General features: G+C 36.4%; 1 protein-coding gene across 1 annotated transcript in view; it reads left to right on the top strand.

Moving 5' to 3' along the window:
* The window catches only part of LRP1B (LDL receptor related protein 1B), a 751404-nt gene extending 747496 nt beyond the window's left edge, over positions 1 to 3908 (top strand). Inside the window, exon 90 of the mRNA XM_074873779.1 lies at positions 2026 to 3908. Within this exon, the coding sequence (XP_074729880.1) occupies positions 2026 to 2166 (141 nt within the window). The 3' untranslated portion in view covers positions 2167 to 3908. The remainder of the gene's footprint in view (positions 1 to 2025) is intronic.
* The last annotated feature ends 10650 nt before the right edge of the window (positions 3909 to 14558 follow it).

Here is a 14558-nt window from a genome sequence, read left to right as displayed (position 1 = left end):
AAAACATCAGATTTTGACTACAACTTAGCATGATGTTTACAAACATTGAAATATAAAATATTAAAAAGGGACATCAATAAGACATTCATTTTCATGTTCCTCAGTATATATATTCATCTTTTGTGCCATTTGCATTCTTGCATGATTGTAAAATGTTGTATTTGGAAGTTTAATAATTTGTATAGGGCATGATATTTCTGATGGAACACAAAACCATGGATGATGAAAGCTAGACTATATATATATGCACGTCTCTAATATTTTTCTGTTATTTAAGTTGCTCAGGTTACTTTCTATACCTCACTGTACTGCATTATGTTATCAGTACCAACTAAAAGAAGTATCATGAGACAGAGCCTACTATTATATATAATTTTTAAAACTCCAAAAGGCACTATATAGATGCCAAGTCTCTCTTCTATTGTGGTTATCATCCTTAATAACGATTGTCAATTAAATAAAAAGTCCTGTCATTTGAAATGAAACTAAATTTCTGTTTTCCTAAATTTCTGATTATAATCGTTACAAAAAATGTGAAGATCTCTAATTCAATGGGGACAGACAGGTATAGCTGAGAGTTTGCTCTCATACATTACTACAGCAGTTGACTGCATATTTATGTTCCATTAGTATAGAAGAGTAGCTTCTTCTTTCTTTTTTTTTTTTTTTTCTTTTTTTTTTTTTTTAAATAGATGTGACTCACCTTTTTCTGCCTTCATTCCAGGAAAGTGTCAAACACCAGGCAATCACTTTGTCATTAGTAGATAGAATACGCAGCTTTTAACTAACAAACTGAGTAACTGCCATAGCTAGCCAGCCTAAGGAATATCTGATCCTGGGCTCAGAAATGGTATTGATCAACAGAGGAAGGAAGAACTAAGATTCTAGGCATCTTTCGTTCCTTGTTACCCAGGGTGTACACAGGATAATTGCAAGTCAGGAAAACCTACCCACTTCTGGTTTGGGTAATTTAAAGTTTATCCACTTCTTGCATTCACCAAACAAATTAATTTACCTATTTTATAGTTTACTGGTGTATTGAATTTGTGTAAGCAAAGCTGTTACAATAGTTATAAGGAAGAGGAAGATTTTGACCACGAAGTACCCTTTCCAGTTATTATAGGTAAAAAGCTGAACATCTCATTGGATAGCAAAGGTCTTCTAGGAGACAATAAAGGCACAAAGTGTGAAGGAATTAGTGGAGATGTTCACATGGTAAAGGACGAATAGTGCTTTCTCCTTAGCATTACTGATAGGAAAGTAAGTTTTCATCCATGTTATATATCCTTCTGTGCTGTCAGACTCCGGAGATTTCTCATATACAGAAGTGCTTTGCAGAGTTAAAAATGGACTTGTCCTATACTGAAGTACCACTCATTTCAATAGATTTTTTCATTTCAGTCCAAACTACCAAAATTGCTGAGAAAACACTTCTCAATCTGTAACTACTATGATATATTAAGAGTTATGCTGGTTTATTATTAAAGTTTAATTTACATTACGAAAGTATTGAATTTTTGGTCAAATCATGTTGTATATTTGGGCCACAGAATTCGAAAACATGGTCAGCTATTGATGGGATGCTGATGTCTTAGAACAGGTAATATATGGAAACTGTTGGTTGCAGTTTTCTACTGTTAAACTTGTCACATGGTCTCACAGTGCACCTTCTCTATAAACTTCTTCATATCTATTCTGAAATCTTCCAGTGTAATAAGGTGGACAAGTCAACTTCAGAGACATTTTTCAAGGTTTTTGTTTTTGTCATTGTTTTTATGGTTTTAATATCATAATATGCTGCATGTCGTGTCATGGATTATTTTAATAGCATGTCTCATCATGACTTTAATTTTTAACTAAATAATTAACTCATTATCAGGTTTGCAGAAGTCCAGGTATCTATTAAATATGCCCAATTATATTTTATGTGTACTTGTTCTTGCTTTAACAAAACCATTTCCATTTCCATAAACATTTATTTTGTTTTAATCCGACTGAACTAATGTTTGCTTAATTTCTCTGCAGCCAACAAATTACGCCAATCCAGTATATGCAAAGTTATACATGGATGGACAAAACTGTCGAAACTCCTTAGCAAGTGTTGATGAAAGAAGAGAACTCCTTCCAAAGAAAATAGATATTGGGATAAGGGAGACTGTGGCATAATCTGCTGTTACCTTTTATACTCTGTATAAATGTATAAAATATAAGGATTACTTTTCTATGTACCAACAGTATTATAATTGTTTTGGCATCAGCATTACCTCTGTTTTTTGTTTGGTTGATTGTTTTCTGGGTTTTTCTTTTGCTGATGACTTTTGACTGACCATTTGTAAGGTATTTTTATGAAAAAGAAACTGCACTACGGTACAATTTACAACAATGCTGCTGAAATAACACACCTTTAAATTTGTTAAAATTGCAAACAACATATTCGTTTGTAGCGTGAAAATGAGCAATCTATTTTCTATGAACTTTTTTGGTTCTACTTAATCGATGAAGATGGTATCTGCACTTTTTCATTATGTAGTCTGGAAGCTGTAGTACAGTGTGTAATTTTGTTTATTTTAAATGGTGAAAGAATGATTGAATGGTCTACTCTCTTCTTTGTGCCCATTAGAATTTCTCTTCAGATCCTGATAAAGCTAGATAACTTTTCACAAACAAACATAACTTGCTTTTAAATTAGCTTTAGGTTGCCAAGAAGTAAACAAGACTATAGAAATGAAACATCTAATGATCTGCATGAACACAATGATTATGTTTCAGAAATTCAGTGACTGTACATGATATACTAAACATATATACCATGTAAACAAGCTTTGTATTTATTAAAACCTTATAGAACATAGTAACGATATATCTTGGAAGCTGAAACCTTACTTGCTGTGGGACAAAGCATATGAACTCCAACAGTCCTGTAGGACAGTAGCCACCCTAGAGCACAAGAGGGCATTGCCTACACATGCATTATATGTTTATTCACTTAATCACATGTATTACTTATGGATTAATAATTCCCCAACTCATACCAAGCAGTAGGGAAAAAAACAAACCCCAAACCTTAAGCACACACAGGTGATCACAGCATTCAGTTTTGACAATCGCATAAAAGTCATACCTGTTTAGAGAGATTAAAGAATATAAAACACAGCAGTTTCTTTAAATGAAGGTAAACTGTGATATTGTGGAGGTAAAACATAACCAAATTGCATATTAGTGAAACCTTCCCTAAGTCCAAGTTTCAGTAGTCTGGGTTAAATACCAAAATCCGATTATCAAAAGTGAAAAGCATCAGTATCAGTTTCCAGCACTTGCTCTGACCTGGTCTGCTTTCTGTTGTTGCTCAGAGGAAAAATCTGACTCGCCTTTTTTAATTTTGATGGAAATAAAGAATACAGTTTCTTTCAGGTTTGAACTGAATCGAAATATTTTATACATATCTTTAAAGGCACAAAAGACTTATTCACACATATACTGTGGAGGACTCTTCCTTCCTCTGCTAGACATGACTGACTTTTAGCTATCATAATATATTAACCTAACAGATTAAATATGTTTGTGGTTGCTCTTTATTCCCTTTGTACAAGCATTACAAAAATAACTGCTGTTTTATAAAAGATTTTTGTTGTACTATTGTGCATGCATACTACCTATTTCTAAACTTTGCCATATTGAGGCCTTTATAAAACTCTTGATTTATGTAATACTAGTGCAATTTTGCTTGAACAATGTTATGCATATCATAAACTTTTTCAGGTTCTTGTTTAAGTACATTTTTTTAAATTGAACAGTATTTTTCATTTTGGTTATAATAGTCATTTTGCCTATGTTTCTACAATGAAGTGTTAAATACTTTATAAAAAAATTGTTGACTGATTTATTTAAATGAAAATCTACATACTTAATTCAGTGTGTTGACTAATTTTTAAATTTAACTTATGAAAACTAAAGAGCAAATTGAAGGGAAAAAACATTACTTTGTACAAATGGCTAAATTCCTTTTCTTAATTACAATTTTTGCTTTTTATACAATTTCTATTTGAATGTTTTTGCAGCTCTGCACATGTTTGGATAACTTAGGTGTACAGCTGTATATTATGTCAATAGAATTTTAAAACTTTTTTATTTTCTATAAAAATACTGTATTAAATAGTTTCATACCATACAGCTATGATTCCACAGGTTCTGCCTTTATTCCGCTGACATCATCAGAGATGGATTTGGCCCTCAATTTTTGCATAATTACAGTTGTTATGAGGTGTAAGTAGTTGGTCTTTTCAGAAACATTACTGTTTATTGTCTGGCAGAGAATCTCATATCTTTAATACTTGGGTAGAACTAAATTTTAACTAGTGGGTATACAAGTAACATGGGTTTGAAATCATGAGCTCTTATACGGACCTGATGAGATTTATCATTATGTCTCATGCTTCCCTTCAGTGAGACATTTTTATTTACTTTACACTTGCTTAAGTGTAAATTACTTTTTAAAAAATTAGATTTATTTACTTAGAAATACACAGTTGATGTCAGTGGAGCTATTAGGTATTTAGGTATTGGATATTAGATCAGAATCTGGTCTTAAGTTTCTAGGCAGAATTTTGATGGAAAGACTGAGCTCTACCACTGCCATGCCTTAAAGATCCTTAAATTACACATCGGTGTAATAATCCCAAATGGATTTTTTTTTTTCTTTGTTTTTTACTTTACCAAGGTTCTCCATAGGAATTGTTTCTCACAGTCCTTTAACAGCCCTAGAATCCCCAGGCTCTGTAGATGTGCAAAACACACAAGGAGCTGGAGGGTGAAAGGTTTGAGAACCTGATTATGTGCATCCTTGTAAGTTCAGTAAAATAGTTTTGGGCAGGAAATTCCATCATCTTTTACAAAGGAACAACAAAAATTTTTAACTTTCTACATTTCCAAAGCCTTCTTGCTGTTATTAATGCCACAGATTCATGTGTGTTTTAAGCTGACATAAGCTTAGAAGAAAAAAATTTGGATAAATGTGCCTGTATCATTGATTAAATATCTGTCTCTTCAGGGTATAGTTGCAAGGCTTTTTGTGGTTGCTTTCCTGAAGATACTAACGACATTTCATGTGAAATACTAGTACTGTACTATTTCACTGAATTCATCAGGGTAAAATTTTTCTTCCACAGTATTAATAATTTTTCTTAGCAATGTGAAACAGTTTGTGGGTTACATAAATAGCAGGTATTAAAATTATTCAGGGAAATGGAACTTCTGATAAATCTAACCCTGAAATACACTGTTCATTTACTTTTTACTCTTAGGCTAAGGAATGGTTCCAAGTTCCTGAGTGACCACAGAACAGTTCTATGTGTCTTTTTACTTTCATTACCCACATTTTCATTCAACAGAAAAAAAATTACATGTAAGCTTGAAGGGTGTCATGATGTGCTCCGTCACAAACTAGGTTCTTAAATTCTTTGCTGAACGGAGAAGCTCTGCGCAAATATTTGTGCCAAACTTTATGTAATTGTCTCTAATGGATCTTTTTTTTTTTTTCCACAGAGCTTATACTAGTATATTTATATGTAACAACAGTGCAGTGGAGACTCTGCCTTGTGATAGGCCTCTTGTTCTATGCAGGAGTTTGCATTAACACTAAATTATGAAAACAGAAGTTCAAAACAACAAGTTGAGATGGATGATGCTCTTTCTACTTTGATTAGTCATTCTGCACAACTAAGATTGCCAACACGAATACAGTCCTGTTGATAAACAACACTAGGAAGCGCATTTGAGAATATTTATTTTGATATGCATTTTTTAATTGGTCTTTCATTTCCAAGACAGTTATGGGGTCTGATGTGTACAGAAGGAAATCTCTGTAGTGGAATGCCTTTAAAACTTCTACCTAAGTTTATTATCTATCACTGAGATTGTCGAGAAGGTCCTAATGTAACAGTAATTATTTTATATTTATCAAGCTCTTAGTGACCAGAATCAGTGCGGTCACATATGTAATAAAATTTTGAGTAAACACATTTCAGAAAATGTTTCACATAAAAGTGCATAATGTATCAGAATAAAACCAGGTATCTTCTCATTAATCCCCCTTTTTGGAGGATGAGAAGATGATAAAGGAAGGAAATGTCAGCAATAATAAAAGGTCCTCAAGATAATCACCCTTAAAAATAAGGACATTTTTCATGTGAAACAAGCAGACCAACAGTGAATCTTGTCTGTCTAGCCCTGGGCATCTCTGCAAAGATATTGAGGCATTTGGAATTTTTCAAGTCTTAGATGGGCAGAAGTATGGCTGACGGAAGGAATGATAATTTATCATCCTAGTTCTCTAATTTATTGCACTTACCATCTCCACATGTGTGAAATACAGATCTGATCAAAATAAGGGTTTCTAATTTAGTGCCCATATTGTAAGATGACAAAAAGGAGCAAAGAAGCATAAAGCATCTTTTTGCTTCCCTGTACCAGCTGCACATCACTTAGTACATGTTGTGACTCTTATGACCTCTGACAGTGGTCTTCAAAGTAGTACTTGAATAGAGGGAACTGTCTACTGGCCTCTGGAGGATTTTGAATGAGTTTTTCCTGGAAAGAAGATAATGATACTACCTCCCCTACTGCTACTAAACCTAATAATGATACATTTTTATCAAGGAAAAAAAAAAAATCAAGATATGTACAAGATACACAGTATGTATAGTATCATCAGAACTGATGTGTAGTTTGAGTAAAAACTGATTTTCACAGGTGAGTCAAAAGGAGGGTCTGAAACTGCCATGGAAACTCAAGGGATATATTAATTTAGGATTACTGTTAAGCTCTTTTAAAGTGAGTGTTCAACATGGAGAAAAAAAGGGATTATACAAGCCGGTCACTGAATTTTTCTGAATCTTAAATAAACCTTTTTGAACATTACAAGAGTTGGCACCTCAAAAGATTTCAGAAAAAAAAAGCTGCATAGTCAAACAGTTTCTCACTTATGTTTCATGTCAGTAATGCACAAGCAGCAATCTCATTGTGTTTGATGATTCATTAGAGATAAACAGAATATGATAAACATGTGTAAATTCACAGCAGCACTAGCTGAAGAGATGATCTGCTCAACAGATCAGTGCTTGTCCACCTGAATAGCTCAAGAGGTCGGGAAGGGATTGCACTGGAGCCTCAGGCAATGGGTTTCCACCTGCTCCGACATGCCTGGATGTGCTGATGTCTAAATCTGGTGACCTCTGTGTGTGTGCCACACTGAGCTCTGTAACAGGTCAACACCTAAATCAGGCCAGGAGCCTCAATGGCCTTCCTCTGTCCAAAGAGCAGGAGACATTAAGCTACGGAGTTTTAATTCCATTGATGACTGTAAGGTTTGGGCATCAGCCACGTGGCTACTAGGGTAATGCAGTCTAAGCGTGGTGGAGTCCTGGCCTATTAGAAAGGCAGGAATGAACCTTTGAAGAGCACATCATTGCTGGGTGTGAGAGCAATTATATCTGATAAGAAAGTTGTAGCAGAAAGCGTGTCGGATGGAGCTTTCTGTCTTCTGTCCCAGACCTCATGCCCTGGTGGTGGACATTATCATGCACTACCTTTCTTTCATGGTGTTCAGAAAGTACAACCAAGTATCTACCTCTGACTGAGAGGTTATGGGGTGCCCTGTCAGCTTGGAGACTGTTTCCCTGGATAATTGACTGTATCTGGGCTTGTGTGTCAAGATTGAGCAAAATGTGTTGGCTCCCATGATGGTTAGAGCAGCTGCCTGGAGCTGCAGTCACACTTGTAACAGGCCTTACTCCAACCAGGAGGCTTCTCTACCCCTTCATTTATGTTAACAGCCTGCACCTTCCCCTGAGAAACTGATGCAGATATGGATAAACTGTGGTTTCCATCTGGGGCATGTTATCTATATGGAATTCACAGCCCCATCCTTCTATTTTACATTGCCAAGAAACAGGGTATGGAAAACATTGTGACTTCATTTGAGAGTAAAAGAGAAGAAGGTTTAATCTCCTTTTCCTTTCATGGAATCCTAAAAAATACAGTGAAAGCATAGACATGTTCTTATGGATACTGTTCCTGCAGTGTTTGCGTATAGACATGCTTCCAGTGTGAGTGTACATATAGGCAAAACGTCTTAAAGGACAGTGCCAGGTAAGTGACCTTCCTTTCCAGATGTAATGAGTATGTCCCACAATGTGTTTTGCTGGAGCAATTCTCTAAAATGTTTTTCTGCCTCTGTATCTGAGGAGATCTTGATAATTTAATGGAGAGAGTTTTCCCTGAGATACCTCGGTGATCACTGTTGTACAGAGTCTGACAGCAGCATGCTGATAGCTTGGTTTGGGTGTCCTCTAAAGTTGGCAAATGGAATTACATAGGTTGTAGGTGGCCATTTTTACTGGGATACGTGCTTCCTGGTGATTCACATGAGTCCTGAGTTTCAAACAGTAGTTCCCAATGTTGGCAAGTGTGAAGTAGCAAATAGAACTTTGCTGGAATTATACGCTGCCACTGTGAGCTTAAAATATATTAAAAAAAAAAAAAAAAAAACCCACCCCCCAAAAAAAACCTAAACCACCCAAGATTTTTAATTTGTTGATTCTGAAGCCCAGATCTTGTTAAGAACTTCGGTGTTAGTTGCATAGCTGACATCCTTGTCCAGCACTTTCTGCCATATAATTAGCAAACCTCATCTCCTGTGAGAGCTAGCTCCCATAGCCTACAGGAATTTGATAAATATTCTGGAAGCCTTGAAAAAGGTTGGAGGGAGGAGCTCAATATCAGTTTGGGAGTTGCCCAGCAGAAATTCTGCACACTTGGTGAAATATGATATGAAAATAAGTATTTTGTAAATCAGGAACCTCAAACTTACAGAAGTATGAGTATGCAGCTGTTCGAGGTCCATAACCAATTTTCTTTTTTAAAAGGAAAAGGAAACAATACTCAAGTATGTTCCCACATACTGGGAGGGGGTCTGCCACATCCTATAACAATATGTCGGAAGAGATGTCCTTAAGGAAGAATCAACTGGTGAGAGTGAGGTGGGATGGGAGGTCTGTCTTATATTAGGGTAAGGTTGCCCTTCCCCAGGCATGTCTCTTCTCATCCTACCCCACCCAAAAATGTGCATACCCTGCACTTGTAAGTGTGTATGCTTGTAAATGCTCTACTTTAAAATTCTGATCGTATTCGCTGCTGTTCAGAGGAGGAGGAGTGTAGCATCAAGGTAGTTTTAAGGTGGACTATGCATCCCCCACTGATCAGCATCCATTTGCTGAAATAGCATAAGGTATGAAAGTATGCAATGCTGCACTGCTGTCCTTACTGCGGGAGCCACAATATTCCAGTTATAGATCCTTGACAGTCTTTTGAACTTCTTTTATGTAGTAAGACTATACCAGGATACAGCATAATCAGAGTTGCCATGCAGTAAAAACCATGCTGCATGTGAGCTCCCCAAGGCTGGTGTGCAGCCTGTGCTTCTCCAGACTGGAGAGCCCATGGTCTTTTGGTGGCATTTCAACTGGCTGTGGTGTGCTACAGTGGTTCAAAAAGATGTATCTCCCCTGTAGGGTTTTGTAGTTCAATAGGCAGTCTGAAAATAGGTCTGTCATAAAAAGACAGTGACCTTCTTCAGGTTTTGTCTGTGTGTGCGTGATTGGTTTTATACATTGTGCTGCCCTGATGTGTCTTATCTGACACTTTTCAGAAGATGTTAAGCCTTTGTGAAAAATGTGTGATGATTTTCTGCATATACTTAGCTATTCTAATCATCTTGAAATTCCTGAAGTCCTAATAGTTCATTGCCCTGAACAGTATTTTAATGTAAATTATTCTACAAGTGTAGCTTTAATTCATTCTTTTTAGTTTGTTTCCTATATTGCAGAATCAGATATCTTTTTCCCCTATTCTTAATTAACATGAATAAAATAAAACATAATAAAATGGCTAATATGTGATCGCTATTGTATATACTACCAAAGTTGTGTCAGACAGTATTAGGTTGTCCTTTTTTCTGCTTAAAATTAAAACATTAATGTAGCTTTCAGTGATAGGTACTAAAACATCTTTATAAATATTTGAAAAGATGCTGTTCAATGAACTGTGCAAGACAGGAGGCTGACCTCGCATAACTAATTAATTATCACAATCAGAGGAACTCTAGACAAAGTACCCTCTCTGGCAATTTGAAAGCTAATTAACATTCATGTCTCGTAAAAGTCACTTGACTTCCAATTATGATTAAATATGCAAGGTCACTGGGACACAGCAAGTGGAGGAGCTGAAAGTAATCCCCTAGCACTGTGGTGACAGTTAAGAAGTAATGTCATGCACTGAAGGACTGTGCAAGAAATGTGGATTACACATCGTCGTGTCCCACTGTGCTATGTGAAGGACTGAGGGGAACACCACCACCACCAATGTTTTTGACCCTGTTCTGTAGACCAGCAAAATTCTTAACTTCTTATTTCCAAAACTAAATCACACTGGACAGTTGTCCATATGCCTATTCAAAATATCATCTACCCAGTTTTAAGAATATCTAGCAAACTATATGACTGGTCTCATACATTTTGCTGTAAAATTAATAAGTCTTAACGGATTGAACAGCATCTCTTGTCACTGAAAAGTCTTAATCACATCTGACTGGATGACAGTAGCCTTTGTTAAGGAATGTCAAAACTGAAACAAACAGTATTACATTATTTTTAAGGGACCCCTTTTTCTCATACTAAGAAGTTTATATATCCAATAGCATTTGTGTTTATGGCTTTATTTTAAAATGTAAATAACATAGTTGAATATTTGAAAATAACTTAAAAGAATTGTCTTATATCTTATAAAATAGATTTCTTTTAAAAATATATGTTTTTTGAAAAATGAATAGTTCAATGAAGGAATAAAATAATTTGGCTTAACAAGCACATTAACACTAAATTAAATAGCAAAACATTGACCATAATGACAATGTAATCAGAAAGCGGCAATTATATTGTCTGTTTAAATAGCCGCATCCAATAAATACAGTATGACAGCTTGAATCTTGTCACATATTACTGTATCACAACCTATTCTTGTGCACATCGTTATTATCAGAACAATTGTTACAGTCCACCAAAGAGAAAATGTTGAGGTCAGTCCCCTCACACTCGTCGTCACTCCAGTGTGGTTAATTGCTATCATGTCAGCCAGGAACAAGCAATAACCTGTGAACATTGAAACATCATTTAGATGCTGCATCAAGTGTGTTTATTTGTACAGCGTCATGTAAAATAAGAAAGTTCACTGAAGAGGACACTTCACACTGAGATGTGCTTGGTGAGTCTCCAAAGGGGAGTGGGTAGGAAGCATTACTCTTCACTGGGACAAGGAGCAGTTAATTAGTCCATCAGGAAAGGAGATGGCTCTTGACCTAATAAAGCAACAGTTGTGTCTCAGAGGAAGTGAAATGATGTGCTTCTTAATTAAGAACACCACCTACACAATCTTATAAACAGCAAGTTTCAGAGAGCAAGATTAAATCTGGGATGAGCCTTTGGGGCACCTGCAAAATATGCTTAGCCATATGAGCAAGTGTTATGCCCTGAGAAGGGACTGTCTCCGGAGGTGCCGCTTCAGAGGCGTGTAAAAGGATGTGTGTGGAAAGCTACATACAAGTTACCTAAAATTTAAAAAAGAGGAGAAAGAATGAAACTATGATTTTGGGATTTTGTTCATTTGCAACTATGTGGTCTATTTTTAATATTGATATTATGAAGAAATACTTCAGTTTAGATTTTCCCTTAGCTGGCTGGAGCTTCGAGAAATGTCAAGGTACAAGATAACAACCAGGCACTCCACACAGGAAGGTATGGCAAAACTGTAAATCACATGATTAATACCTCTTAACAGTTGCCTTGGCTTCACAGAGTATCCTTGAAAGGCTCCACAGAGCACATGAATAAACCTCCACTGATGACACTTGAGACCCATAGAGGGACTCAACACACACATCAGGAGAGGACAAAGCCTCCTCCCCTCCGCTGGCAATCCAGAAGGTTTCACCAACAGGCTGAACAATACTGGGGACCACACTTGAACCCTAAATACCTCCAGAGACTCTTGTTACAACGTTTTTTGTGATGTGACACTTTCTGTGCAACGATTGCAATCAGAAATAATAGTGACGTGCTACACAAGGGGGCCGAGTCCAGAATTAGGTGTCCCAGATTCTGCTGCTTGCAGATGGCAGCAAGTGGAAACAAAGTTGTACCCCAATACTTGCCTATTTACTAATCAATTTTGTCTAACTGGGTATTTTGTTTTGAGTTGCTTGGACTATTTAAACAAGAAAAGAATTCTAGCCAGTAAATTACATTATATATGATATATGTTAAAAGAATCAGATGGGAATCTGTTAATTGTTGTTTTCAGCTATTTTAGAGAGTATCTAAGTTTATCCAAAGTCTGTAGGACTCATCCACCAGCAGCATCTTATTCGTTAAATTTTTTTCAACCCTTTCTTATTCATATTTCAAAGTACCCAAATGTATTTCTATTTCTTTAAAGTTTTAGTAGGGTTTTTTGCTTCCTACTCTCTATGAAGCAGTTCACTGGCAGATTGAAAAAAATCAGGGAAATTAGCTGGATTTCCATGGATACAGATAATTTGAAATAGAGTTCTTTGTATGGAACTGTTCTTTTTATTTGTACTTATTATATTTTTAGAGTTTGACTTACAATTTAAAAACTAGAGATGTTTTTGCAAGATTTGAATGACAGAGAACCAGAGTCATACTCATTCCAGACGACAGAAACCCTGTAGACAGCACTGAGGGAGGGAACTATTAATTAGGAATAACAAATACAGAATCACGGGGCTTGACAGGATGTCAGGGTGCCTTCTTGCCCTCTCTGTGTTTCCCAAACAGCATCAGCTATAGCTAAGCCAGCCTCTATAAGCATTTCTTCAGCATTTTTGAAGAGTGACAACGATGTCCTTAAACTACCAATTCCAGCACTTGCTGTCCTTTTTTTTTTTTTTTGGTCATGCATACATCTCAATTTCTATTACTGAAGTTTAAAGCTGCTTATCCTACCTGTCTTGGACAAGCCATACTTCTTTCTATAGCCTTTAAGAAAGTGAAGATTTAAAATGAAGCAGAGAATATGACCCCATTGTGGTGTGCACAGCTCAGTCCTTCTCCACGTCTCATGAACACAGAGGAGTCTGCTGGAATAGCATCTCCAACCAGACTATGGTCGCAGCACAAAGACCAACAGTGTCATGTCGCCCTGTTTCACTGCAGCTCTGGACCATGCTTGCTACCTGAAGATGTCTGTGAGCAACATGGCACTCATGAAGCCACTTTCCTTCCTGTCTCCTTCTTACTGCAGTCCAAATGAACACAGAACTCTTAATTGTCACTTCTCTGCTTATAAATTTTACTCTATAAATTAAGACATGCATTGATCCCTTGCTGATGTTAGGCACAATCTGTAAGAAACTAATCCTCAAACTGAAGTGTGGCTGCAAGTATCTTCGTATTTCATCAGAAAAAAACAAGGCTATATCAGTATCTAAAAAAGGCAAGAGGTAATTTCTCTGCAAAGCTCTGGACATCAAAGAATCATATGGACAGTATCTAGTGTGTCTAATATAGCCAATGTATCTAATTGCATTATATCTATAAAAGCAAGACTTGGTGCTACAAAGAATTCCTAATAATTTCTGCCAGAGAAACCTCTGAGCTTTGTTAGCTTGAAGGAAGGTCTCTGCTGACTCCCCTGCCCTGCCTTATTTCGCAGCAGCAGGCTGAATCTATTAAAGCATCAGGTCAGCAACACAGATAATGAATCGGTAATGCCAATAGTGAAACAAAACTCCTAAGTGTAATAAATTGAAATAAGAACTCTATGAAATTTCTGAGTATCTTGAACAGGGTGCTGAAGGCAGGACATAGCTAAACTGTGGGAATGGAACGGGTCATTGATAAAAAAATACTTATGCCTTTGCAAACTTCTTACCACAAAAACAGCTTAAGGGGTCAGCTGATCAGAGTCTACACAGCCCTCCATGAGACAGGATAGAGGAGTATAGGCAAGTCTGGAATCCATGGGATTAATTTAGAATCAGATGAGTGAAATTTGATGATGTTCAGGATAGAAGTGTATTTTCGTTAAGTTCTGAGGTTTTGCTTTTAATCAGTGAAGATATTTACCATGCAATCAAATTATCAGGGGTCACTGTTGCAATCTCCACCACTGGAAATCTTTAAATCAAAGTTGAATGTTTTTTCTTCTAAATGGATAATGCTGTAATTCAGCCAAGATTTAATTCAAGTAGTTCTTATGTTATACAAGGGGTCAGTCTAGAAGTTCATGATGTTCAGGCCACAGGGATTATGATTCTGTGGCCTTGTTATAAAAGCAATTCGTAAGTGGTTGAAAACTTCCTGTGGGGTGCAGCATTCACCACAAAGCCCACCCACCAAACACCGGTAATGTTTGTTTTCATGTTCTATTTAAAAACAGTACCATTTCATTTTCTAGGATAAAAATTACAGTGATAGACTGCAAGTCAC

The sequence above is a fragment of the Strix uralensis genome, chromosome 6, assembly GCF_047716275.1.
Source record: "Strix uralensis isolate ZFMK-TIS-50842 chromosome 6, bStrUra1, whole genome shotgun sequence".
Taxonomy (NCBI): Eukaryota; Metazoa; Chordata; class Aves; order Strigiformes; family Strigidae; genus Strix; species Strix uralensis.
The sequence above is the reverse complement of the archived record's forward strand: the minus strand, read 5'-3'. Positions and strand labels throughout refer to the sequence as shown.